Source organism: Macaca nemestrina, chromosome 13 (assembly GCF_043159975.1).
Source record: "Macaca nemestrina isolate mMacNem1 chromosome 13, mMacNem.hap1, whole genome shotgun sequence".
Classification (NCBI taxonomy): domain Eukaryota; kingdom Metazoa; phylum Chordata; class Mammalia; order Primates; family Cercopithecidae; genus Macaca; species Macaca nemestrina.
Window position 1 is genome coordinate 27255783 of NC_092137.1, and position 26392 is coordinate 27282174.

At 52.0% G+C, this 26392-nt stretch overlaps 1 protein-coding gene across 10 annotated transcripts; it reads right to left on the reverse strand.

The window, feature by feature from the left end:
• Nucleotides 1–4031: 4031 nt before the first annotated feature.
• On the reverse strand, nucleotides 4032–26353 carry LOC105479757 (solute carrier family 30 member 3). Of its 10 annotated transcripts, XM_011737980.3 has the most exons (9): nucleotides 26175–26343; nucleotides 14781–14853; nucleotides 8567–8748; nucleotides 7965–8111; nucleotides 7709–7862; nucleotides 6950–7148; nucleotides 6583–6688; nucleotides 6182–6316; nucleotides 4032–4917 (listed from the first exon to the last, which is right to left on the reverse strand). In XM_011737980.3, the coding sequence occupies exons 1-9, from the start codon at nucleotides 26179–26181 to the stop codon at nucleotides 4769–4771; spliced, it is 1152 nt and encodes a 383-aa protein (XP_011736282.1). In that variant the 5' UTR covers nucleotides 26182–26343; the 3' UTR covers nucleotides 4032–4768. The 10 variants fall into 10 exon arrangements, with proteins under 10 accessions (XP_011736282.1, XP_024647983.1, XP_011736279.2 ...); XM_024792215.2 differs by lacking the exon at nucleotides 14781–14853 and having other exon boundaries at nucleotides 26175–26349; XM_011737977.2 differs by lacking the exon at nucleotides 7709–7862 and having other exon boundaries at nucleotides 26175–26313.
• Nucleotides 26354–26392: the final 39 nt, after the last annotated feature.

A 26392-nucleotide genomic window follows, 5' to 3' on the forward strand; every position in this document is an offset into this window, starting at 1 on the left:
GGATGGGCCCTCCCCCCTCCCCCACCTGCGTTGCTCTCCCCTGCCTTCCCCTCACCCCTCCCAGGCCCAGTCCCTTCCCCTCGACGTTCCCTCCTCCATCTATCATCAAGGAAGGGCACCCAGGGGAAAGGGACTTCTGGATAAGCAAGTGGAGGAGGAGGGGGATTGGAGGATAATGGGGGAGTGCAGGCAGCTCTGTAGATAAGGATTTCCTGGGCTCCCAGGGATGGCGACCCAGTGTGAAGGTGGGAGAATGCTCCAGAGACCTGTCTCCTCATCCTCCCAATGCCTGAAGGTGGGTTGAAAGGCAGGGTGGCATGGAGAAAGGGCTGGGGACTTCCAGGGGCCAGAACCCAGAACCGTGGGAATCTCAGCCCTGACGGTCACCAGCTGCACGACCAAGGGCAGGTGAGCCTGCTTCTCCATCTGTCAGGTGCACAGGATACTGTTCGCGCCGCAGGGCCTTGTACAAAGTAAGCTCAATGACTGCTGCTTCCTTTCCCTGCTGTTAGGGTGCTGGGCCACTCTGTTACCCTGAAATCTCTCCCCTACATCCTGGGTTCAACCCAAAAGCTAACTCTTGTACACACCTTCTATATACCAGGCATGTTCACGCCCATGATATCATGTAATCCCTATTTTACAATTGAGAAAGCTGAGATGCAGAGAAGTGAACTGTGACTAGAATCATAGTAGAAGGCAGAACAGAACCAGACGGCCTGACCCCAGAGCCCCAGGACAGGAGTGCCAGTGGCAGCAGGCTGCTGGAGGAGCTGGGGAAAGGTTTGCTGAGAAACTCAACTAGGCAAGAGCTTCAGAGGGGCCTAGAGTGGGAGTGAGAGCTTGGGCGTGCGCTGGCTGACCCAGGGGAAGTATTTTTCCCTCCCTGAGTCTCCTTCTTCTATGGACAGAAGATGGACTGGATGCCTGGTGAAGGCATGGCACAGATAGGACAGGCTGTGGCTTAAAGCATTTCATAGGGTGAAAATTGAGTCCTCCTCTTCCCCACCCTCCTTCCCTCTCCTCGATTTCCTCACTCTTCCCCACCCCCATCCTGTCACTTGGGGCCTATAATCAATGAGACGTAAAATGAGAAAGTATCAGGAACCAGCAAAGCATGGCGAGCAGCTGGGGCGGCCTTGCCGCCGGGTGTGATGGACTGCCAGCCTTTTGCCTCGCCAGCCTCCCACGCCCTGACGTGGGCAGTGGCATCTCACCCAGCCTGGGCTAAGGCCCCTGGCTGGACATCAGGCAGGGGGCTAGCTCTGATGAGTCCAAAAGCCTCACCTTTAAAAAGGAATGAAATCTATGGTCTTGACATGGAAAGATGAGTCCAGGCTGCATGGTTGTCATAAACACAGGTTATATGATCTCACCTATAAGATGACGCCATTTTTTGTTATTATGTAGAAATACTGACCCCATACTGGGATTAGCAGTTTTTTCAGGAAGTAAGATTACAGGAGAAACATTCACTTTCTACTTTATATACTTTTCCTTTGTTGTACCCTTAAAACAAGTATATATTGCTTTTATAATAAAAATAATCTGATAATAAATGTATTTCCATTATGAGGAAGGCTCACAGAAATATGCATGGGCTATTGAAAATGCTCAATGTCCTTGCTTTGGGCTGGGATTTTATCAACATGGTGGGAAGGCCTAAAGCACCAGATCTAAAATCAAAGCACAGAGTCTAATTTTTTTTTTTTTTTTTTGAGACAGAGTCTCCCTCTGTTGCCCAGGCTGGAGTGCAGTGGCGCGATCTCAGCTCACTGCAACCTCTGCCTCCCGGGTTCAAGTGATTCTTCCTGCCTCAACCTCCTGAGTAGCTGGGTTTACTGGCACACGCCACCACACCCAGCTTTTTTTTTTTTTTTTTTTGAGACAGAATTTCAGTCTTGTTGCCCAAACTGGACTACAATGACATGATCTTAGCTCACCGCAACCTCTGCCTCCCCCGGGTTCAAGCAATTCTCCTGCCTCAGCCTCCTGAGTAGCTGGGATTATAGGCATGCACCACCACGCCTGGCTAATTTTGTATTTTTAGTAGAGACAGGGTTTCTCCATGTCGGTCATGCTGGTCTTGAACTCCTGACCTCAGGTGATCCACCCACCTCGGCCTCCCAAAGTGCTGGGATTACAGCACTGAGCCACTGCACCCAACCAAATTTTTGTATTTTTTAGTAGAGATAGGGTTTCATCATGTTTGAGACACAGTCTCACTCTGTTGCCCAGACTGGAGTGCAGTGGCACAATCATGGCTCACTGCAGCCTCAATGACCTGAGCTCAAGTGATTCTCCCCAGTTAGCCTCCCAAGTAACTGGGACTACAGGTACACACTACCATGCACAGCTAATTTTTGTATTTCTTGTACAGACAGAGTTTCACCATGTTGCCCAGGCTGATCTTGAACTCCTGGGGTCAAGTGATCTGCCTGCCTTAGCCTCCCAAAGTGCTGGGATTACAGGCGTGAGCCATCTTGCCTAGCTGATTTTTTTTTTTTTTTTTTTTAGATTCTCGCTCTGTCGCTCAGGCTAGAGTGCAGTGGCATGATCATAGTTCATTGCAGCCTCAACCTCTTGGGCTCAAGTGATCCTCCCACCTCAGCCTCCTGAATAGCTGGGACCACATACATGCACCACCACACATAGCTAATTTATTTATATATATATATATATATATATATTTTTTTTTTTTTTTTTTTTTTTTTTTTGAGACGGAGTCTCGCTCTGTCGCCCAGGCTGGAGTGCAGTGGCCGGATCTCAGCTCACTGCAAGCTCCGCTTCCCGGGTTCCTGCCATTCTCCTGCCTCAGCCTCCCAAGTAGCTGGGACTACAGGCGCCCGCCACCTCGCCCGGCTAGTTTTTTTTGTAGTTTTAGTAGAGACGGAGTTTCACTGTGTTCGCCAGGATGGTCTCGATCTCCTGACCTCGTGATCCACCCGTCTCGGCCTCCCAAAGTGCTGGGATTACAGGCTTGAGCCACCGCGCCCGGCCATTTATTTATATTTTTAATTTTTTTGTAGAGACAGGGTCTCACTATGTTGACCAGGCTGGTCTTGAACTCCTGGCCTCAAGTGATCCTCCTGCCTCAGCCTCTCAAAGTGCTGGCATGACAGAGGAGAGCCACTGAACCCAGTGAGTTTGATTTTTTTTGAAACAAGGTCTTGCTCTGTTGCCCAGGTTGAAGTGCAGTGGCATGATCATGGCTGACTGCCGCCTTGACCTCCTGGGCTCAGGCAATCATCCTGCCTCAGCCTCCTGAATAGCTGGGACTACAGGTGTGCACCACCACACCCAGCTAATTTTAAAATTATCTGTAGAGACAGGGGTTTCCCTAGGTTGCCCAGTCTTGAACTCCTGGGCTCAAACAATCCTCCCACCTCAGCCTCCAAAGGGCTGGGATTACAGGCATAGGCCACTATGTTCAGCTTGAGTTTGCTTTTTTTAAAAGAGAAAATCAACAATCCCTTAATGAGCCTGATTTTAAGACTTAATGTGTCAAAATATGCAGTTCTTAAGACAAAGGGAGAATAGGTGTAAAAGAGGTCCTTGGTGTTCACAGCCTAAACCTGGACTCAGGGTTGGCTGCTATCAGGGTTGAGGGGTCCCTACTGCTGGACTCCTTAGACGGCCTGAGAACCAAGCCCACATCAATGCTATTCTCCCTCAAAGGGACCCAGCCTCCCTCCAGCCAGCCTGAGGCCCACTGGCATGCAGGGACCTCTGAGAATGAGTGACTCCCAGGGATTCCTTGGCTCCTTACCTTCCAGCCTTCTCCTGCAACCAAGCCTAGGACACATGGGATTCTCCCTGAGCCAAGGACCCAGGCATGCTGTGAGCCAGGGGAAGGGGAGTAAAGAGGCTGGTGGCTTTTACCTTACATCTGAGGGTGGAGGGGCTGGGAAAGTACAGGAGGTCTGTGGGAGGTCACTCTAGAGGCTGGGAAGGGACAGGAGGGATTTGGTTGTTCTCAAGTGACCTATTTGATTTCCCCCTCCTGAGGAGTCAGCACACAGGCTGAAAGATGCAGTGAGACACGAGTTTATTGGTGGAGCTGCAGCAGAGTCCTCCCTCTTTCAGGGATAGCCAAGGGCACAGCACCAACAGAGGGATGGAGAGACAGACCCCCAAACAGACACAAGGATGGAGCAGACTCACAGAGACCATAGCACAGCCACATAGGCACAGAGACACACAGGCCACAGCACCAAGAACAGACACACACACACACACACACACACACACAGACAAAACCACAGGGCTAAGACACACGGACAAAGTGCAGGCTTGGGGCCCCTGCATAGACAGAGCGAGGGCCATGTGGGGAGGGGGCCCCTACTGACCTCCCCCAGGCATAGGCACACGAACAGCACATAGACAGGCAGATGCCCCCAGCCAGCCAGCCGGCCGGCCTGCCACACAGACAAATGGACGGCAGGGAAAGGATGTTCGTGGCTCTCCAGACCATGTGGAGAGGGCACCACATGCCTTCGACACACCCTGCCACACTGAGGCCCGGGAGTCCCTGCCCCTGAACTAGTCACATCTATCCCCCTGACTCCCAACCCACTCTCCGCCACACTTTGGTCTTGCCCACTGGGGCTGGGGCTGGGGCTGGGGCTGGGGAAACTGGCAGGTGGAAGGAGGGAGAGAGGAAGGGGTATGGACTTGGCTCGGTCCCGTCTCTGTGATCAGGGCAGCAGATGCTGAGAGTCCGGGGCTGAGCCTCGGCCTGGCAGTGGGGTGAGGGCAGGGCCATGGCTCAGGCTTGTGGGGGCTCCTGGCAGCGCAGGCACTGGGCCATCTCCGGCTGGTACTGCTCGACCTGCAGGGTGCAGCTGGAGAATCCAAACCGGGAGTAGAGCCGGGATGAGGCTTCAGCCAGGACAGCTTCAGGGTCAGCAGTGGAGTCTGTGGGAGAGTGATAAGAGGCGGCATCAATCCCAGGGGAGTCAGGAACAGGCAGGGACTGAGATAAGGACAGGGAAAGGGGCTGCACAGCATTAAAGCCAGGCGTGAATGGGAGCCTGCTTTTCTTTCTGTGTTGTATGAACAGCATAAAAGTGTCAAATCAAATGTTGGAGAGACTCACCCTAATCAACCGTGCTAACACACTAAACTCTTCCCAGTCTCCTATTCTCTCCTGTCACTGAGTGTCAACAAACAGCTCAACGTTTCAACAGCCATATCACCCGATTTCCCAGGACAATCCAGATGTTAAATATCTGTCTCATTGTCCCTCTAGAGTTTCCATCAAATATCCTACAAATTATAATATTTTTGGCATCCAAATTGCATGACTCTGATTGCTTCTTGCATCTGGAAGAAACTCAAAAATCCTTTGTCAGCTCATGACTCACCATATATATTTTTAATAGTTGAATCATAATGTAGATGCAATTTTATATTCAGCTTTTTTTCTCAGCATTATACCATAAACATTTTTCCTAGTTGCTGTACAGTCTTCATATGCATCATTTTTAACAGTTACATGATACCTCAGGGTGGAGGTGCCGTAATTTACCTAACTGTGCCCCATCACTAGACCTGTAGGTACTAATGATCTTTTTTTTTATTTTTATTTTTTTAATAAAGAGCATCAGGACTCTCTCTTTTTTTTTTTGAGACAGAGTCTTGCTCTGTCGCCCAGGCTGGAGTGCAGTCGCACCATCTCGGCTCACTGCAAGCTCCACCTCCCAGGTTCAAGCGATTCTCCTGCCTCAGCCTCCTGAGTAGCTGGGACTACACGCATCCGCCACCACGCTGGGTTAATTTTTTGTATTTTTCAGTAGAGACGGGGTTTCACTCTAAAACCCAGATGGTCTCGATCTCCTGACCTTGTGATCCACCTGCCTTGGCCTCCCAAAGTGCTGGGATTACAGGCATGAGCCACCGCACCTGGCCACTAATGATCTTTTAAAGGGTTGTTGGTTCCCTGTGCTACTTCAAAGAGGGTGAAACCTCCCCCAGAACACTGCATCCAGTGGATGGAGACTCCTTGTGTCCAACATGCACGAGCGTGTGTGCGTGTGTGTGTGTGTATGTGAGAGAGAGACACAGACAAACAGAGACAGATCAAGAAAGACTGAAACAATCCTAGTAACTCAAGCTATTGTCCCATGTTTGGGGTGGGGTATGTTCTAGGTAGTGACTAGCTGGGGCCAGTGAGACTCACCGATGGCCAGGTGTGCAGAGGCAACGTGGTAAGTGAGCGTAAGGGCCCACAGGTGCAGCTCATGGGTAGCCCGGACTCCTGGCACCGACAACAGCGTATCCCGCACAGGTTCGAACCCCACATTGCGGGGGGTACCTGCAACCAGCACCAGTCATGCCTTACTGCCAGGGCCACTCCTGCCCAGAAGCAGCACCCCCACCACGGGACTCCACCTCCCCTATCCTGTATCCACTCTCCTTTTACCCCTACAATTCACCCTATGCCCAAATCCTTGTTCCAGCAGCAGACCCCATGAGCCAAGCCTTCTTCCCGTACTCTCTTCAAAGCAAAAAGTGGTGGCCCAGTGCGAGAGTAAAGTCAGAGACAGCCGCAGGGGTGGGGAGCAGTGGTGCCCAACTCACCTTCCATGAGGATTCGAAGAACATCTCGGAGGGTGGGAGCCGTGGATCCAAGGGCACAGATGGAGAAGAGGAAGGTGCTGATGGGGTCGGCTGCCTTGTACTGAGGCTGCAGAGAAAGAGACCCCTAAGCCCAACAACCAGCGAGCTTCCAGGGGAAGATCTAGGGGTGTCTTGAACAAACAGGACCTGAGAGGCCCCTCAAAACCCTGCAGAGAGGACAGGGAACATGACTCATGTCTGGGAGAGTCCTGGGAGGTGGGAGGGAGGAGCTGGAGGGAGGGGAAGGAAGCTTTGGGACCTGGGAAGGAGGGGGCTGGGATGTGGAGTTGTGGGGAGGAAGGCTGGGGCAGGTCTCCAACAATGGTACCTTGAAGTAGATGAGGATGGAGGCAGCCAGTACCCCAAAGCTCTGCAGGAGGTCCCCCAACACGTGCACAAATGCTGCCCGGACGCTGGTGTTCCCCAGGGGCAGGGGCTCTTCAGGCCCCTCCTCCAGCGGTGCATACTCTGCTCCCCTAGACCCGTGGCTGTGGGGGGGCCCAGCCTGGTGCAGCACAAAGGCCATTCTGAGGGGGAAGCAAAGCAGCTCAGCCCAGGGGCCTGCTCCTGGCCTCCTATGCCCCCATCTCCACGCCCCATTCTCTCACCTCCCCAGGAGCCCTTTCCCAGCCCCTGGAAGAAAACAGCGTTTTGCAAGAGAGACAAACAATGCAGCCTGGGGGAAAGAATACCAGACTTGGTGCCACACACGTGGATTTGGATGCTGGCTCTGTTACCTAAATAGATATATGACTGGGGCAAGTTACCTGTCAGGACTGACTGCATTAATGGTAAACTAGGGGTAATACTACCTACCTCATGGGGTGGCCACGAGGTTCAAATGCAATCATGTTGATGAAAGCCCTCATCAGAGTGGCTGGCCCATGGCAGGCCCTTAACAGAGATCTGCTGACTGAATTTTAGGTCTCTATCCCAGACCCTTCTCAGGCACACCCAGGGCAGCCCATGGAAAGCTGTGTGTGCATGTCTGTGTGTCTGGTGGGGAAGAGAAAGCTAGCTCTCCCATCCTGGAGGAAGACCCCTTGCCCTGGGCCCCACAAGGTGCCTGCTCCATACTGGGACGTACAACAGGTTGGCACAGACTGCGATGCTGGCGGTCAGCAGCATGGCACCCCCCTCGATGTGGTAGTCGCTGTGCAGCAGGCGGACGAAGGCCAGGTACAGGAGGATGCCAGTGACCATCCAGAGGGAGACCACAGAGGCCAAAGCCCCCAGAGTCTCTGCAGGGTAGGGGGGAGACAAGCTGTCAGAGACCTGCTTGGGACCCTGAGAGGTGCCCTCTGGCAAGACTGGAGAGTCACTGGGCCATGCAAGGGCCTTACCTGAACGGTGCCAGCCAAAGGTCATGGTGCGGGTGGCTGGACGGGTGGAAAGCCAGAGGGAGAAGAGGCTGCCCATCATGCTGCCCACATCTGCCAGCAAGTGGGCTGCGTCGGTCATGATGGCCAGGCTGTGTGCCAGATACCCGCCTGCCAGGGTGAAATGATGGAGTCTGCTTCCATTTAGAAAATATCATGTAGTGTGTATAGGCATGGAAAATAAATTGGGGGATATACACCAAAAATGTGAATTGGGGTTTTCTCAGGTGATGGGACTACAGGTATAATTAACTACTGTTATGGTCTTCTTTTCATTCATCTGTATTTTCTAACTTTTTCTACAATGATATATTTTATTTTAATAACAAGAAAATAAGGTTTTTAAAAGAAGCCAGCCCTGACCCATTGGCCCCAGACCTCGACTGGAATTCCCTTTGGTGCTCTGTCCCTCACCTCTCCCACTTCCTGAGTCCCGGGCACCCAGCTCCCCTATCCCAGCCATCCCCATCTCTGCATCTGCACCCAGGAACATCCCTGGGACTCTGGGTGGAGTGGCTTGCGCAGGTGTTGGGAGGATGGGGTTGAAGGGCTGCTCCCCAACTTACCGACCACCTCCCCAGCCATGAAGACAAAGCACACGGCACAGGCAGCATACAGCTGCTTCCGTGCATGCAGCCTCTCTGGGGTGAGACCCGGCGGCGGCAGGGGGTCCCTGTGGCAGTGGTGGAAGGGCATCTCCACAGGTTTGGACTCCTCAGGAAGGGGCTCTGATGGCTCTGTGAAGAGACTGAGGCAAGCGACATGGTTCAACCTGGGCCTGGCCCACAGGCTGGCCTGCTCACTCCACGTCCTCAGTCCCCCATGCTGGCCTCATCAGACCATCTCTCGCTCCTTCCCCAGGCCTGGTCGTATCCGGGAGCTGTGTCAGCAGAGGGCCACATGAGAGATGGGGGCTAAATGAACAGGTCAGACCCCAGCCTCCCTTTTCCTTCCATACACAGAGTCACAGAATTTCACAGCTGGAAAGCACCTTACAGATGGTCTAGTCTAACTTTTTTAACAGATGGGGTTGGCCAGGAGTGGTAGCTCACACCTGTAATCCCAGCACTTTGGGAGGCCAAGGCAGGCAGATCACGAGGTCAGGAGATTGAGACCATCCTGGCCAACATGGTGAAACACCACCTCTACTAAAAATACAAAAATTAGCTGGGTGTGGTGGCACGTGCCTGTAATCCCAGCTACTCGGGAGGCTGAGGCAGGAGAATCGCTTGAACCTGGGAGATGGAGGTTGCGGTGAGCCGAGATCGCATCACTGCATTCCAGCCTGGTGACAGAGTGAGACTCTGTCTCAAAAAAAAAAAAAAAAAAAAAAAGAGAGAGAGAGAGATGGGGTCTTGCTCTGTTGCCCAGGCTGGAGTACAGTGGTGTGATCAGAACTCACCACACACTTGAGCTCCTGGCCTCAAGTGATCCTCCCACCTCAGTTTACTGAGTTTCTGGGATTATGGGCGTGAGCCACCGCACCCGGCTCTAGTCTAACATTTTATTTATTTTTATTTATTTATTTATTTATTTTTATTGAGACGGAGTCTCGCTCTGTCGCCCAGGCTGGAGTGCAGTGGCCAGATCTCAGCTCACTGCAAGCTCCGCCTCCCGGGTTTATGCCATTCTCCTGCCTCAGCCTCCCGAGTAGCTGGGACTACAGGCGCCCGCCACCTCGCCTGGCTAGTTTTTTTGTATTTTTTAGTAGAGACGGGGTTTCACTGTGTTAGCCAGGATGGTCTCAATCTCCTGACCTCGTGATCCGCCCGTCTCGGCCTCCCAAAGTGCTGGGATTACAGGCTTGAGCCACCGTGCCCGGCCTACATTTTATTAAATAAGAAGCATGAGGCTCACAGAGTTGGGGGACACATGGAGGCCAACCCAGCTAGTTGCTAGAGCTGAGACTAGACCCCAACCAAATCAATTTCTTATGCTAGGCACCCCAAAATGAGCAGGATTCCTGCTGATCTCTGAGAGCTTTTGGTGAACAGAGCAAGTATGTACCTACACAATGATATAGAGCGAAGGTGGCCACTGTCATTAGGGCGCTTAGAGTGCTATTAGGGTTCTAAGGATGGAGGGCCAGACTAATTATAATGAGGAAATCAGGGAAACAGATGAAAGAGGTAACATGAGAAGGGCCTTGAAGAATGGAAAGGATTTTGATAAAGGCAGATGAATGCTATGCCATGCACACCAAGGCAGTATGAAGGGAAGGTGGAATGAAGTATAGAATGGGACTCACCATGTGTTCCTGGCCTTTGTGTGCCTCCTTTCCAGGCCCACCTCCCAGAGCCTCCACTCTTGGATCCTGCCCCCGCCCTCTCTAGACGTGCAGCTGAAGTGTGGCCCTTTAAGAGACGAGCGGGGACAGTCAGGCGCCCTGGCTCAAGCCTGTAATCCCAGCACTTTGGGAGGCCGAGATGGGCGGATCACGAGGTCAGGAGATTGAGACCATCCTGGCTAACACGGTGAAACCTGTCTCTACTAAAAATACAAAAAAAATTAGCCAGGCGTGGTGGTGGGCGCCTGTAGTCCCAGCTACTCTGGAGGCTGAGGCAGGAGAATGGCGTGAACCCGGGAGGCGGAGCTTACAGTGAGCCAAGATGGCACCACTGCACTCCAGCCTGGGCAACAGAGGGAGACTCCGTCTCAAAAAAAAAAAAAAGAAGGCCGGGCGCGGTGGCTCAAGCCTGTAATCCCAGCACTTTGGGAGGCCGAGACGGGCGGATCACGAGGTCAGGAGTTCGAGACCATCCTGGCTAACACGGTGAAACCCCGTCTCTACTAAAAAATACACAAAACTATCCGGGCGCCGTGGCGGGCGCCTGTAGTCCCAGCTACTCGGGAGGCTGAGGCAGGAGAATGGCGGGAACCCGGGAGGCGGAGCTTGCAGTGAGCTGAGATCCGGCCACTGCACTCCAGCCTGGGCCACAGAGCGAGACTCCGTCTCAAAAAAAAAAAAAAAAAAAAAAAAGAGACGAGCGGGACGTTGGGGCCAAAAAGTCTGATTCCTGGCACAGAGAACTGATGGCTAGATTCCAGAGCTGGTGTTGTCATGGGGAAGAAGGGGTGCAGTCTGCTATGGCTGAGGATGGCAGTGAGAGCAGCATGTTAATTGGACTTCAGTCTGACTATAAGCACCCAGCAGCGCCTACCTTAACTGCATGGTACCATAAGCCTCCCTTGACAAATGAATGGGGCTTGGGACCTCACCTAGGGCTGCCAGAGGCTGAGTGAGCTCAGGCTGAGTGCTAAGTCCATTCTGGTTCAATTCTCACCCTTGCCACTACCCAACCTGAACCCAGCAAGGACAGAATCTTCCACAGAATTCAGGACCTAAATAGAAAATACAGTACTAGAAATACTCATGGAGGTGTGACAAGAATACCCATGAGTAAAAACGAGGGCTCCAGATAGAAACGTGATCATAGCAGCAAAGTGGAGCGGGATGTCTGGGGCCTTCTGGCTGAAGACAATTCTGCCAAGTGGGTGAACTGAGTTTTGAGGGAGGTAGGGGGAACATCTGGTGCTTGTACAGAAAACTGAAATACTGGTAGATTAATTTCTTGAATTTCCAAAGCCCCATCCAAGACTTAGAATCTGGGCGTGTATGATTCTGGGTGTGTTTCCAGAGGAGATGGGGTAGTGAAGGAGGCTGTGAAACCATTCCTCATTCGTTCAATGAGGTGCACCAGGCAGAGCACACATAATGAAGCCTGGTCTGGTGGGAGAGACAGATTGTAACAAATGGCTTACTACACAAGGACAGGCTGATGTTAGGAGGGTTACAAACAAAGCAGTTTGGGGTACAGGGAAGGCAGCACCCCCTCACAGGGGGCTCGGAGAACTTCACAGAGAAAGGCATGTTTAAGGAGATGAGACCTAGGTGGAGAAGGGTATTCCAGACATGTAGAATGACAAAGACAAGGTTTGTGGCATGGAGTCTAAGTGTGAAGTGTCAGGGGAGGGCTGAGGAGGAAAGTGATGGGCTCAAAGGAATATAAAGGAAGATACACTGACTGCTTGAACAAATATGTCCTAAGCACTGAGATGACCTTGTTAATGGGAGGAAGAGAAGAGAGGAGAGGAGATGGAGGAGTCTAGAATAGACCAGGCCAGAGCTTCCCTGGAGGGTCAGGTAGGTTAGGAAACGCCTTTCAGAAAATGCTGCAGGATTGGGTGACTAATGGCCATATGAGAGTGAAGATGGACTGGAGCTGGAGATGCGAGTCTGAAGAGCAGAGGCTGGGTGGCTCTGGGGGCAGTGGGCAACATTCATTCCCTGGCCTTGTAAAGCACAGCACAGCCAGTCATCAAGGTGGCCACCCATCAACAGGCAGCTCCCTTTTGTTCTGCATAAATTGGGCACTAAGGAAGCCTGGCTGTTGGTGTGTGGGGGTGTGTGCATGTGGGGTGGCTACATGCTGTTTAGAGATGAGGAAAGGCTGTTTCCTCTCCCTGGCCCTCCGAAACCCCCAACAAACAACCAATATGGAGTGGGGAAGAGGGGTGACGTAGCAGGGGCTGAACCAAAGTCAAAAGGACACCTGAAGAGATGCCAGGCCTACGGCAGAGCCCTCACTGCGTCTCTGCAGGCCCCTGCAGGAAGGGGTCCAGCTCCCTTCTGCTCGCCCCCGCCCCCAACCCGGCTTGAAGGCCCCCACCCAAGGAAAGAACGAGAAGCACACAGAAGCACCACGTCAGAGACAAAGGGAGAGGGACTAGGAGAGAAGCAGAAAGATTGAGAGAGATGGGGTAGAGAAAAAGCCAGAGACCCTGCCAAATTCCCGAGACAAACGGACGGTCAGCCGACCAACAAGATGGCCCGCGGGGGTGAGCAGGAAGGCCCGGCGGCCGCTCAGAGGGGCAGGCGGATGGCGGCGGCGGCGGGCGCGGGGGCCGGCGGGGCGCGTTGGCGGTTCTCCTACCGCCCCCGGCCCGCTGTCCTGGCCGCTCTGCGCGCCTCATTTCACACCTCGCCGCCCCCGGCCCCGTCTGTGCGGAGCCGGGAATACCCCCGCTGCCCAGACCGCACCTGCTCCTTCCTCGCCGCCCCCTCGCTTCCCGGCGGCCGCCCGCCCCCCAGGGGCCCGCAGGACCTGCATGGAGCCCGGCCCATCATCGGGCCCTGGCGTCCACAGCTGGCCGCGGCTGGAGGGGGCGCGCGGAGGAAAGCCCCTGGGCCTCCAGAGGGAGCTCTGAAGTCTGGGCAGCTAGGGGCTCCCGCCCTGGGCCCGAGGCAATGAGGACCTCGAGGCACCTGGCAAGGGCTCCGGCCCGACGGAGCGGCAGCCGCTCCCAGGGAAGGCAGGCGCGGCGGGGGCGGCGGATGGGTCCGGCGACTTGGGACGCCGGCAGGAGGGGGGTGGGAGGCCGCTTCACCCAAGGAAATCAGGCAGCCGGGAGGAGGCGTAGTCGGCTGTGTAGGGCCGGGCGCTCCGTGCTGCCAGAGGGGACTAAGCGGGGTGCAGCGGGGACCAGGGACCCGCGGGGCGCCGGGACGGCCGCCGGGGCCCGCGCCGAGAGAGACAACGAAATGGACGGAGGGTAGTAGGGTGGCGCCCCCAGGCCGAGGGCCAGCCCAGGTCTGTCCTACCTCTTCAAACGCAGGCTGCCGCCGGCGCCACCGCGGTCCAGGTGGCTCACCAGGCGAGTGGTCTCCGAGCCCCCGGCGGCGGGAGAGGGCTCCATTTTCCCGGTGCCCCGACCGTCGAGGCCCCACCGAGGGAGGGATAGGCCGGGCTGGCCCCGCGCCAAGTCCAAGCAGCCCGCCGACCCCCAGGATCCCCGCAGGGCGGCGGGGCCACTAGAGTGGAGCGAACTGCAGCGACTGTGGCGCGCGGAGTCCGAACTGCAGATCCCGCTGCCGCTGGAGCCCCGCCTCGCGTGGGGCGAGCTCCCCAAGCCCCGCCTCCAGGCTCCCCAGCCTCTCCCCACCCTTAAGCCCCGCCCCACTGCCAAAGCCCCATTTCCCCGCGCCAGAGCCCGGTGAAGGCGGCGGGAGCGCCCCGCCACCCGAGTTCTGGAGAACTCCTCATCTCCGCAGCCCCGTCCCCCAGGCGAGCTAGCCCCTCCTCTGCACAAAGTCCCGCCCACCGGTTCCAAGCCTCGCTCCTCAAGCCCAGGGAACTCACGACCAACCTTCGCCCAACGACCATCACTCTGTGCATGCCTGCACGGGGGGGTGTCGCCCACCACGCGGAGGCAGAAACAGGGGCGGACCCATTACCTATCTCCAGAGAACCAGAAAGAACGTGAGATGAGCGGTGACACACGGAGATTCCAGGGACTCCAGAAACCCCTCTACGGAGAATCTGGGGTCGGAATTCACTAGCCAAATCTGCTGCCAATCACTGTACCGCGAATGATCATTTATTTTTATACAGAAACATTGGGTGACAAGCTTCCTGCTCTCCTTCAACCCATTGTTATCCCTGCTTTTCAACTGAGTAAACTGAGACCCAGAGGAAGAAGAGTCCAAGGTCACGAAGGCTGTGAATGAAGGGCCCGGCCTGGACCCCCAACCTCTTTCCCTCCCCGGCTCTGGACGCCGGACTGGCAACTGGAGAGCGCGCACAGTCCTCTTACCGGCGGGGGCGGCCAGTGGAGTCGAGCCGCCTTTTTGGTGTCACGGCCACTGTTTATGGAGAGGGGGCTGAGGGGCAGCGTGTCAGCCAGTGATTCCCATCCTCCACACCTGCAGCGCCCTTCCGGACATTACCGCATTCTGCCTCATTTGGGGGAAACTAAAACCCAGGGGCGGGAGCGACTTACAGCAAAGTCGGTGGCCGAGCCTCAAGTCGAAGCTTCAAATGCTCAATGTTCTCTCCCCTCGCACCTGCCGCCACTGTAGAATGGGAGGGGGTGGGAAGAGGATTGTGCACTGGAAGCTATGACAGTCTGTGAAGAGGAGGGTCCGTAGGAGGAGGGGAGAGAGCGAGCAGGGATGGGGAAGCGTGGAGGGTGGGAATGGTTAGTAAGCCCAGGCAAGAAACTCATCAGCCGCATCCTTCAGAACACACTGGGCGTCCTGAACTTAGGCTTCTGGGGACAGACACCTACCCTCGACAGTGTTATTCCAACGAGACCGCGAGTGCACTTTCAAAAAACAAAACAAAACAAAACAAAAAAACGGGAGCACGTGCCAGATACAGTGGTTGGAAGTGAGGGGGTTAACCCGGGAGAGCTTCGCGGAGGAGGTGAGGCTTAAATGGATTAGGCAAGCTGGGCGGCGGGCTGGCTGTTCCGGCAGGGGAGAGTGTGGCTTGGCTCGTGCCAAGGTGTGCGGGCGGCGCGTGCGAAGGGACTGTCCTGTGCGGCGGCTGCGGAGCCGCACGGGAGAGCCACAGGGGCTGCGCGCGCCCTCCGCGCCATCCCCGCCCCCGGCTGCGCCAGCCTTTCCTCGGCACCCGCCCCCGGCCTCCCCAGTCCAAAGCCCACGCTGGGTGAGGGGGCAAGGGAGAGAGGGGGTCTTTCTCCCTCCAACCTCCCCTTAAGGCGCGGAACTTGAGGGACCTCTGTTTCTCCTCGGGTCACAGGGAGGCAAATTGAGGCGGCCAGAGGGGGAAACCACCGGACAAGGTCACCTTGTCGGGCTACTTATCAGAGTCAAGGTGGAACCCAAGTCCCTGCCTAGCTATGCCAGGGCTCTGGGTACGTCGGGCCCGGCGCCGTCGGTTTTCTAAGCGCTGCACCCATCCTAGGGCTCTCCCCAATTCTGAGAACCCTGGAGCTGGGATGCGCAGGGGCCACCGTGCACTCCGTGGCTCGGATGCGGCAGCCTGGCCCGTAGAGACCTGGGCGGGTGAGCTCGAGAATGGGGAAAAACTGTGGGGCCCTATGCGGGGAACGGGATTCTTGGCACGGCTCAGCCGATGACGACAACAGGGGACATAACAACAATGGCTTCCTCCGGGATTTCCCTTCCCGGGCAGCCGGCGCGGCCAGCAGCCTCGAGTGCCGGGAGGGGGCGCAGACGCCCTCACGTGCCCTGCCCGCCCCCACCAGGAGCCAGCAGGCGAGGAAGGCAGGGGCGCCTCGCAGCGCGTGGCCAAACGTGCCGCCTCCAGAAGCCGAGGGCGCCGGCGGTGGGAATACCAACCTTCACTTGAAAATTTATGTAAGGAAAGCTTGGCAGCGAAACAGGGTGCTTGCACCTGTTCCTCAAAGAGCTATCAAATGGCCCTGTGAAAATCTTTGCAAAGGGCCCTCGCGAATGCCAGGCCTCAAGTGCGATTCTCTGCACTGAGGTCAGGATTTAAGCTGGGCTAGAGATTTCAGGCAAAATTTAAAATGTAAGCATGTGGACAAGAGTGAACACCTGACAAGTCCAAGCCAAGCTGAAGAGCATGGACAGAGGAGGCAACTGGAGGTCCAACTTCTACTCCATTCTCCACTCATAAGTCACCTCCAGGAAGCCTTTCCTTTCTTTTCCCAGACAGGGTATGTGTCCCTCCCTGCTTCTCTCAAGGCTCGCACTGTGCTTATCTGATCCCAGCACTCACCTCATGGTGATGAAGTCCTTTGCTTGTCTGTCTGCCTGCTACAGGGCAAGCTCCCTGAAGGCAGGAATTGTGTCTTTCTCATCTGTGTTCCAAAACCCCACTCATGGCTGGCACACAGTCCTCAATTAAGCCATCCCAGAAAGGAGGAGCTAGCTGAGTGGAAGCAGGATGGAGGAGGGAGGATTTTAGCTGGTCACAGGGAGAATGAGGGAGGGCGGTAGCTTAAATGTCACTGCCTCGGAGAGGCCTTCCCTGGCCCCCACACTAGGTTAATTCTCATGTCATACACTCTCATCACACAATACTTTTTCTGTCTTTTTTTTTTTTTTTTCTTTTTGGAAACAGGGTCTCACTCTGTTGCTCAGGCTGGAGTGCAGTGGTACAAACAAGGCGCACCACAGCCTCGACCTCCTGGACTCAAGTGATCCTCCTGCCTCAGCCTCCCAAAGTGCTGATACTACAGGTGTGAGCCACTGTGCTGCATCAACACACTATTTTTTTCTTTCAGCACTGATCATACTGTAAGTAAATTGTTACCTGGGAATTATTTGTTTCATCATTTGGCTTCCAGGCTACCATAATCTGGTTTTCCTCCTACTTCACTGGCTGTTTATTTTCAGTCCCCTTTGCTGGTTCCTCCCCACCTTCTCAATATTTTCTTGCTGAATTAGACTAGGCCTTGGTCACTGTCTTCTCTTCTTTCCACACTCACTCCCATGGAGTTATCATCCAGTTTCCGGTCTTTAAATACTATCCAATAACAGCAGAAAGTAATGATTGTTGAAGCTAGATGTTGGGTACATAGAGAGTCACTGTATCATTCTCTCTATTTTTGTATGGGTTTGAATTTTTCTATTAAAAATGATTAAAAATAGCCTGGCGTGGTGGCTCACACCTGTAATTCCAGCATTTTGGGAGGCTGAGGCAGGCAGATCACTTGAAGTCAGGAGTTCGAGACTATCCTGGCCAACATGGTGAAACCCCATCTCTACTAAAAAATACAAAAATTAGCTGGGTGTGGTGGCATGCAACTATAGTCCCAGCTACTTGGGAGGCTGAGGCAGAAGAATCACTTGAATCCGGGAGGCGGAGGTTGCAGTGAGATGAGATCGTGCCGCTGCACTACAGCCTGGATGACAGAGTGAAACTCCATCTCATAAATAAATAATAAATGGCATCTGTGCGGTGGTGACTCTCAGATCTCTCACTTGGACTCCAAACTCATATATCCACATGTCAGCTTGACATCTCTTCCTTCTTGTCTGGTAGGCAGGCCTATCAAGCTCCATAAGTCCAAAACTGAGCCCCTGATTGTCACCTCATCCTGAACCTTCTGTTTCTGCAGTCTTCCCATGTCAGAATATGGTAACTCCATCCTCCCATCTGCTCAGGCCAGACATCCTAGGGTCATCCTCGACAACTCTATTTTCACTCTACATCCAAGCTGTCAGCAAATCCTGATCCTGCCTTTTCCAAACCACCATCATCTGTCTTCTTGATACTGCAGTAGCTTCCTCCATGGTCTCCACGTTTCCATCCTTACTGCCCTCTAGTCTGTTCTCAACCAAGCAGCTAGGTAAACATAGGTCAGATTTGTCACTCGCCATCATACTCAGAGTACCAGCCAGAGTCCTTCTAATGGCCTGTAAGGGGTCCTACAGAATTTAGCTCCAATGATCTCATTTCACACTTCTCCCACCTCACTCCCCAGCCATCCTGGCCTTCTTGTGAGTCCTACAACACACCAGGTATGCTCCCACTCCAGGGCCTTCACATTTGCTTATCTCACCAGCTGTAACGTACTCTGCCAGATGTACTCATGACCTACCTCCTCACATGCTTCAGGTCTTGACTCAGATATGATCTGGCCAGGCCCTCTCTGTTTGTTCTTTTAAAAACTGCAACCTGGCTGGATGCAGTGGCTCACACCTGTAATCCCAGCACTTTGGGAGGCCGAGGTGGGTGGATCACCTGAGGTCAGGAGTTTGAGACCAGCCTGGCCAATATGGGGAAACCCCGTCTGTACTAAAAATACAAAAATAAGCCGGGCGTGGTGACACGTGCCTGTAATCCCAGCTACTCTAGAGGCTGAGGCAGGAGAATCACTCAAACCTGGGAGGCGGAGGTTGCAGTGAGCCGAGATCTTGCCACTGCACTCCAGCCTGGGCAACAGAACAAGACTCCATCTCGAAAAACAACAACAACAACAACAACACTGAAACCTCTCCCCCAACATTCTATTTCTATTCCTTGCTTTATTTTTCTCCATAGCCATCATTACCATCTAACACACTGCATATTTTACTCATTTTGGGTTTTTTTTTTTTTTTTTTGAGACGGAGTCTCGCTCTGTCACCCAGGCTGGAGTGCAGTGGCTGGATCTCACTGCAAGCTCCGCCTCCCGGGTTTACGCCATTCTCCTGCCTCAGCCTCCCGAGTAGCTGGGACTACAGGTGCCCGCCACCTCGCCCGGCTAGTTTTTTTGTATTTTTTAGTAGAGACGGGGTTTCACCGTATTAGCCAGGATAGAACTCATTTTGTTTATTGTCTGCCCCTCTCGCCAGAATGTAAGCCCCATGATGGCAGAAATTCTGTCTGTTTTGCATGCTGCTGTATCCCCAGAACAGGGTCTGGTACATAATAGCACCCAGTAAATATTTGTTGAAGGTCTTAATGAACTCTGTCTCCCATATTAGGCTCTAATCTATGAGGGAAGAAAAAGAGTTTGACCACTTATTGTTGTATCCAAGGTACTAGGCATATATCAGTGCTTGGTTGATATTTGTTGAGTAAGTGAATTGATTAAGGAAAAGAATAGTTTATGGGGAGAAATGGTGTGAGAGCAATGGTACAGAGGTGAAGAAAAACAGAAATATTTAGTGAGGAGACCCATTTGATTGCTGTGAAAGGTTCACCTTAGGACAACAGTAGACAATGAGTTTGAAGGGGTAAATTGGCATAAGGTCAGAGTTCACTGCCAGATTTCAAAAGTGGTTTTGCATCTTGTGTGATGCTGTGAGCAAAGTAGTAAGATGGAAGCATGCTTTAAGAACAGTGATCCTAGGCCGGGCACGGTGGCTCAAGCCTGTAATCCCAGCACTTTGGGAGGCCGAGACAGGCGGATCACGAGGTCACGAGATCGAGACCATCCTGGCTAACACAGTGAAACCCCGTCTCTACTAAAAAGAATACAAAAAACTATCCGGGCGAGGTGGCGGGCGCCTGTAGTCCCAGCTACTCGGGAGGCTGAGGCAGGAGAATGGCGTAAACCCGGGAGGCGAAGCTTGCAGTGAGCCCAGATCACGCCACTGCACTCCAGCCTGGGCGACAAAGCAAGACTCTGTCTCAAAAAAAAAAAAAAAAAAGGCCGGGCGCGGTGGCTCAAGCCTGTAATCCTAGCACTTTGGGAGGCCGAGACGGGCGGATCACAAGGTCAGCAGATCGAGACCATCCTGGTTAACACGGTGAAACCCTGTCTCTACTAAAAAATACAAAAAACTAGCCGGGCGAGGTGGCAGGCGCCTGTAGTCCCAGCTACTCGGGAGGCTGAGCCAGGAGAATGGCGTAAACCCGGGAGGCGGAGCTTGCAGTGAGCTGAGATCTGGCCACTGCACTCCAGCCTGGGCGACAGAGCTAGACTCCGTCTCAAAAAAAAAAAAAAAAAAAAAAAAAAGAAAAGAACAGTGATCTGGGAGCAGTATCCAGGATGAAGCCAGCAATGGGGAGAAAAGTTAGGAGGCTAGGACACCAGCCAGTGTGATATGGAAATCCTTTAACTGGGGTGCATCAAGGCTGTGGGAGCTGAGAAGAGACAAATGAAACAGAGATTTTGAAAAAAAAAAAATTATCAAGCTTTTTTAACCTAAATTTGGGGAAAAGAATGAGTCTCCAGTCTTACAAATAGTCATAACATTAACAGAAATGGAGAAACAAACAAACAAACAAAAAACAGTCCAGGGGGAAAATGATGAATTCAGATTTTAGAGTGCGGTTTTTCTTTTTCTTTTTTTAATTTTTCTTTTTTTTTTTTTTGAGACGGAGTCTCGCTCTGTCGCCCAGGCTGGAGTGCAGTGGCACAATCTCGGCTCACTGCAACCTCAGTCTCCCTGGTTCAAGTGGTTCTCCTGCTCAGCCTCCCGAGTAACTGGGATTACAGGTGTGTACCACCATGCCTGGCTAATTCTGACTGTGGATTTTCTCTGCAGTTTGGTCCTTAAGCTTCTGCTTGTGCTCCTCTCTTCTTTAGAGAGTCAGTCTACACCCATGATGGGTTAAACAGAAAGAAGTGATTTAAGGTCCAAAGTCTCTTCCCAAAACATAACCTGATGTTTTTCACTCCATTTAATCATTCTGCCTGAAATTCTATCTGTTATTTCTTTTGCATTAATGACAATTAAGAGGGTGAGGTATTAACTGTCTTTTCACTATCATCTAAATTACAGTGTTGTAATAAGATTGCTTTCTATCTACCCTGAGGGATGAGATCATTCTATGAAAGCAGTAGTTTTTATTAGAAGTATTGAAACAGAGGAAATGAGAGTGGTAATTTTGGAGTTCTGGCTGCTTGGGAGGACTGGGAGCAGTGTTTTGGATAGCCAGAGGGCAACAAGGTGGCACTGGGTAGGAGAACAAGAAAATGGGGTTCTTTTTTTTTTTTTTTTTTTTTTTTGAGACGGAGTCTCGCTCTGTCGCCCAGCCCAGGCTGGAGTGCAGTGGCGCGATCTCGGCTCACTGCAAGCTCCGCCTCCCGGGTTCACGCCATTCTCCTGCCTCAGCCTCCCGAGTAGCTGGGACTACAGGCGCCCACAACCGCGCCCGGCTAATTTTTTGTATTTTTAGTAGAGACGGGGTTTCACCGTGGTCTCGATCTCCTGACCTTGTGATCCGCCCGCCTCGGCCTCCCAAAGTGCTGGGATTACAGGCGTGAGCCACCGCGCCCGGCCGAAAATGGGGTTCTAAGAGGCTCAGAAGAAGGATGGAAAGACACAAATAACAATTTGCAAATCTTAGGGGAGGGGAGGGACCCTGATTTTTCCTTTCTTGCCAGAGACAAAATGAAATGCAACCTTATAAAATCAGGAGATAGGATACAAATAGCTAGTATAATAATAATAGTCATAATAATAAAGCATGTGCCTTGTGCTTTATTCACATTTAATCCTCATAACAACCCAAAGACACAGACACTATTATCTCCAGTTTTCAGGTGAGACAGGTGCTGTTAGCCTAGTGTTGGGTCTGCAGAGTTTGGGGTTGCAGGTCAGAGAGGACAGGGACATGAAGCAGTCTCCTTTCTAGCTGAAAGCCTTCCACCTCCCATCCTGAGGTGTTTGGCCTGGGAAGCAGAGGCAAACACGATTGGGCGGGTGGTGGTGGTTTTGGTCACATGTAGTATACATGCCTTCTGCTGGGGGAGGGGAAAGAGGAACATTACCTGACATCACCCATGAGAGGATGTGAATATCCCCCACAGCTGTGGTCTGTCTATAGACTTGGATTTTAAAGTAGGAAGGAACAGTCACCGTGTAGATTCTGAACTTGGAGTCAGAAAACTCAGGTCAGATCTCACTGGATAACCTTAAGCAGATCAATCCGTCTATCTGGGCTGCACTTTCTTCAATTATAAATTGAAGGTGTTGGACTCAAGTTAAATCTCTGAGGTCCCTTCCAGCTCAAAAACTGTATAATTTGCGAACCTGGTGGTTGAATGTGACAAATTATGATCTCTCTCTCTCCCACTGCATATGTTCCAGAGCGTGGTATTTTGGGTATAAATATGCCAATGTCTGCTGTCTTTATGTGTGTGTATTCCAGCTATATGACTAAAACTTTAGTTGTTTGTGGGTAAACAAGGGATGCTTCTTGGTTTTCTCCATGAGAGACCAAATGGCTCTGGGTGGTAGTAAACGAAACAATCACTGACTCAAGGTATGATGGGAGGGCAAATGATCCAAGAAATGGTTTTAGTCTGTAATCATTCTTTGGCAGTTATTTTTGGTTTTTTATTTTCATTCTTTTAAAAACCAAATCCAATTAAGTCTTGACATCAACCCTGTGAAATGGCACAGGTTTTTATAGAAGCAGAAAAATAGACACAGAGATGAAATGATTTGTCTAAAATCACACAGCCTGTGAGGGCCAGAGCCAGAGCTAAGATCTAGGGCTTCTGACCCTGGCTTGTGTGTTCTTCCTAGGACTGAGCCAGGTGTGAGAAGAGACCCCAGCATAGAACACTCAGTCAAAGAGGTTCTGGTTTCTAGGTAAAGGCAAAGACGAGAGCCACTGGCCAAAGAAGGCCAGGCCGACTGGGCCACGCTACTCCCATCTCTGCAGTTTCCTGGCTGAAGTGACATTCTATTCAGAGCAGAGCCTCACAAGACTTACAGATAATGGCTATTTCAAGAGCTATGAACTGTGATTAGTTAGAATGTCAGAGGGCCATGATAAGAAGTGAAAACAGGCTGGGCGCGGTGGCTCAAGCCTGTAATCCCAGCACTTTGGGAGGCCGAGGCGGGCGGATCACAAGGTCAGGAGATCGAGACCACAGTGAAACCCCGTCTCTACTAAAAATACAAAAAATTAACCGGGCGCGGTGGCGGGCGCCTGTAGTCCCAGCTACTCAGGAGGCTGAGGCAGGAGAATGGCGGGAACCCGGGAGGCGGAGCTTGCAGTGAGCCGAGATTGCGCCACTGCACTCCAGCCTGGGCAACAGCGTGAGACTCCGTCTCAAAAAAAAAAAAAAAAAAAAAAAAAAAAAGTGAAAACATTCTGTAGCCTCTGGCAAGATGCGAAAGGTGTTTACTAACTCTTCTCAGAACCGAATTTGCCTTCTTTCTCAGGGCTCACCTCTGTGAAGCAGGGATGCAATTTCCTCTCGGGTTGTTATGAGGATCCAAGGAGATAATTAGGTAAGAGCATCTTAGAAAAGCCTCACTCACTTTTGCCTGTTCATTCAACCAACCAACATTTATTGAACACAAGAAGTGTGTTAGGAACTGGAGGGAATACTAAGACAAATAAGAAACGGAGTTCAGAATCACGTTATTATCTCCTCTCTTGCCTTCTTTCTGTATCATGGTTTCTTCTTGTCTAGGACCATATGAGGGAAGATGGGCCCTGTAGTCTTGTCCAGTTCCCTAGCTAAGTGCTTCTGCCCCAGGGAATTCTGAGCCCAACCTCCAGGTTACATTGGATCAGCAGAGTGCCCTCAGCTATAGCTCATTCAACAAATCATTCATTCACTTACGTGAGCCAGGCATGGCTCTAGGTGCTGGGGATACAAGGTCCCTGCCCTCATGGAGCTGTCACCTGGGAAAGGCAGCTTTTTTTTTTTTTTGCCCAGGCTGGAGTGTAGTGGCATGATCTCAGCTCACTGCAACCTCCACCTCCCAGGTTCAAGTGATTCTCCTGCCTCAGCCTCCTGAGTAGCTGGGATTACAGGCATGCACCACCACACCCAGCTAATTTTTGTATTTTTAGTAGAGATGGGGTTTCACCATGTTGGCCAGGCTGGTGTCGAACTCCTGACCTTGTGACCCACCTCTGTGCCTGGCTAACAGCAGCTTTTAAATCAATATGCAAATAAATATATGTTCACCAGCTGGGCATGGCGGCTTATGCCTGTAATCCCTGCAATAAGGCAGGCAGATCACTTGAGCTCAGGAGTTCAAGACCAGCCTGGGCAACATGATGAAACCTTGCCTCTACCAAAAATATGAAAATTAGCTGGACATGGGAGTGCATGCCTTTAGTCCCAGCTACTTGGGAGGCTGAGGTAGGAAGATGGCTTGAGCCCAGGAAGTTGAGGCTACTGAGCTGTGATTGTGTCACTGCACTCCAGACTAAGACCCAGTCTCAAAAAAAAAAAAAAAAAAAAAAAAATTATATATATATATATATATATATAGGTGGTAAGGAGAGAGGAGTAGAACCTAGTTTAGAAGGCCTCCCTGAGGAGGCCTGAAGCTGACACCCCTGAAGGATGAGAGGTTAAGCCCTCCAGGCAGAGGGAACAACATGGTCAAAGGCTCTTGAAATGGGAGGAAACACAATGTTTTCAAATAACTAACAGGAAAGAGGAAAGTGGTGGAGCAGAGCCCAGAGCAAGCAGGACAGTGGTTCCAGAAAAGATTGGAGAGGCAGAGGCAGGACCATGCTGGGTCTTACAGACTGAGGCAAGGAATTCGTTACAAGTGTACCTCTAATGCCTTCTGCTCTCTCTACCCAGTGCTGGGGAAGAAATGCGCTGGTTTGTTCTGCTAGTTCTGTCCTCCCATGATAGTCATGAAAGCTTGGGGGTTAAAGAAATTTGGCATGAGACAAACCACCAAAAAAATTATCAGCTTCAGCTTCTTTTTAGGTGAGTAACCTCTATGGACTGGGTGGGTGATGCAAAGGTCTTCATCCCCTCTCCCAGCACTGATCACAGGCCTACAGAAATAAATTCATTAATTCAGCAGTCATCATGTCTGCTGCAGATGGACTCCTTAGTTCATTTGCTTAGATGGTTCTTGAGGTGGAATACTGATTTACTACTTAAAACCTTCAAGGGGGCCGGCGCAATGGCTTACGCCTATAATCCCAGCACTTTGGGAGGCCAAGGCGGGAAGATCGCTGAGGTCAGGAGTTCGAAACCAGCCTGGCCAACATGGTGAAACCCCGTCTCTACTAAAAATACAAAAAAATTAGCCAGGCATGGTGGCGCACGCCTGTAATCCCAGCTACTTGGAAGGCTGAAGCAGGAGGCTCACTTGAATCTGGAAAGCAGAGGTTCCAGTGAGCTGACATTGTGCCACTGCACTCCAGCCTGGGTGACAGAGGGAGACTCCAGCTCAAAAAAAAAAAAAAAAAAAAAACCTATAAGGGGAGGGAAATGTGCACAAATAACTGTAATAAAAGGAAGACAGTGATAAAAAGCTACAAAAGGGTTAACAGATAAGCATTTTCCAACTAATAAAGCTTTTTCTACTACATGTTACAGGAGCCATTCAGTGCTATTGTAAAGAAACCCAGCACTACAAAGTAGTAAATTATAAGTGATGCAAACACTACCTCCTGTAGAAACTCATGGGAAGGGAGGCCAGGTAGAGGCATGCTCCCACACCTGCAGGTGGGCATACAAATCCTCCTTCTGCTACCTTTCCGGAAGAAATTTAGCAATAGAGATCAACAGCGTAAAAAAGAAAAAAAAAAATCATTTCGATCCAATAATTCCACTTCCAAGAATGTATCCTTAGGAAAAAAATAGAGATTTGTTCAAGGATTCCTGTTGAATTTTCCTCATAAGGTTATTACACTATCAAATAGAAATAACTGAAACACCCAAGTTGGGTTACATTATGGGACATGCTCATGATGGCATCATATTTAACTTAAGTTTTTGAAGCACGGTAGTGACTTTTGGAAAAGGCTCGAGACATCGTTTTAATGAGATGTGCAAACTCATCATTACAATATACTAGAAGAAATGCTTTGACAAACTAAGTGGGAACAACTGGGAGAGTGAAGGATGGAGTATCAGGAACAGGGGCATACGAGTTGGGTCTTACAGGTTGTGGAGGTGTTTCCAGGTGGAAGGGAAGGAGGGACGGAGCGGAGAGCCCTAAGTCTTGAGGACAACTGGGAAGGTAACACACCTCTTGAGAAGGGCATGCAGCAGCCATACCTCTCATCCGCCACGGTCAGCAAACCCATTGTGTTTCCTGGAGTGAGGTGGGCCATCAAGATGGGTGGTGCCCTCCTGCTGGAGAAGAGGGGCTCGTAGGGAATCCCTGCCCCAAAGCCTGGCAGCAACGCTCCTCCGCTGCCCTGGGCCGCAGGCTGCTGAGCCGTCTCGCTTCCCTGCGCGCGAAATAAGTCCCAGGGCCAGTGTGGCCTCCCCAC

Coding starts and splice junctions, on each gene's coding strand:
- LOC105479757 (XM_011737976.2), bottom strand. CDS start 13,697: ATGGAGCCCTCTCCCGCCGCCGGGGGCTCGGAGACCACTCGCCTGGTG. Junction 6,317..6,582: donor TCTTCGAATCCTCATGGAAG/GTGAGTTGGGCA, acceptor TGCTGGTTGCAG/GTACCCCCCGCAATGTGGGG. Junction 4,918..6,181: donor CTCTGCACACCTGGCCATCG/GTGAGTCTCACT, acceptor ACTCTCCCACAG/ACTCCACTGCTGACCCTGAA.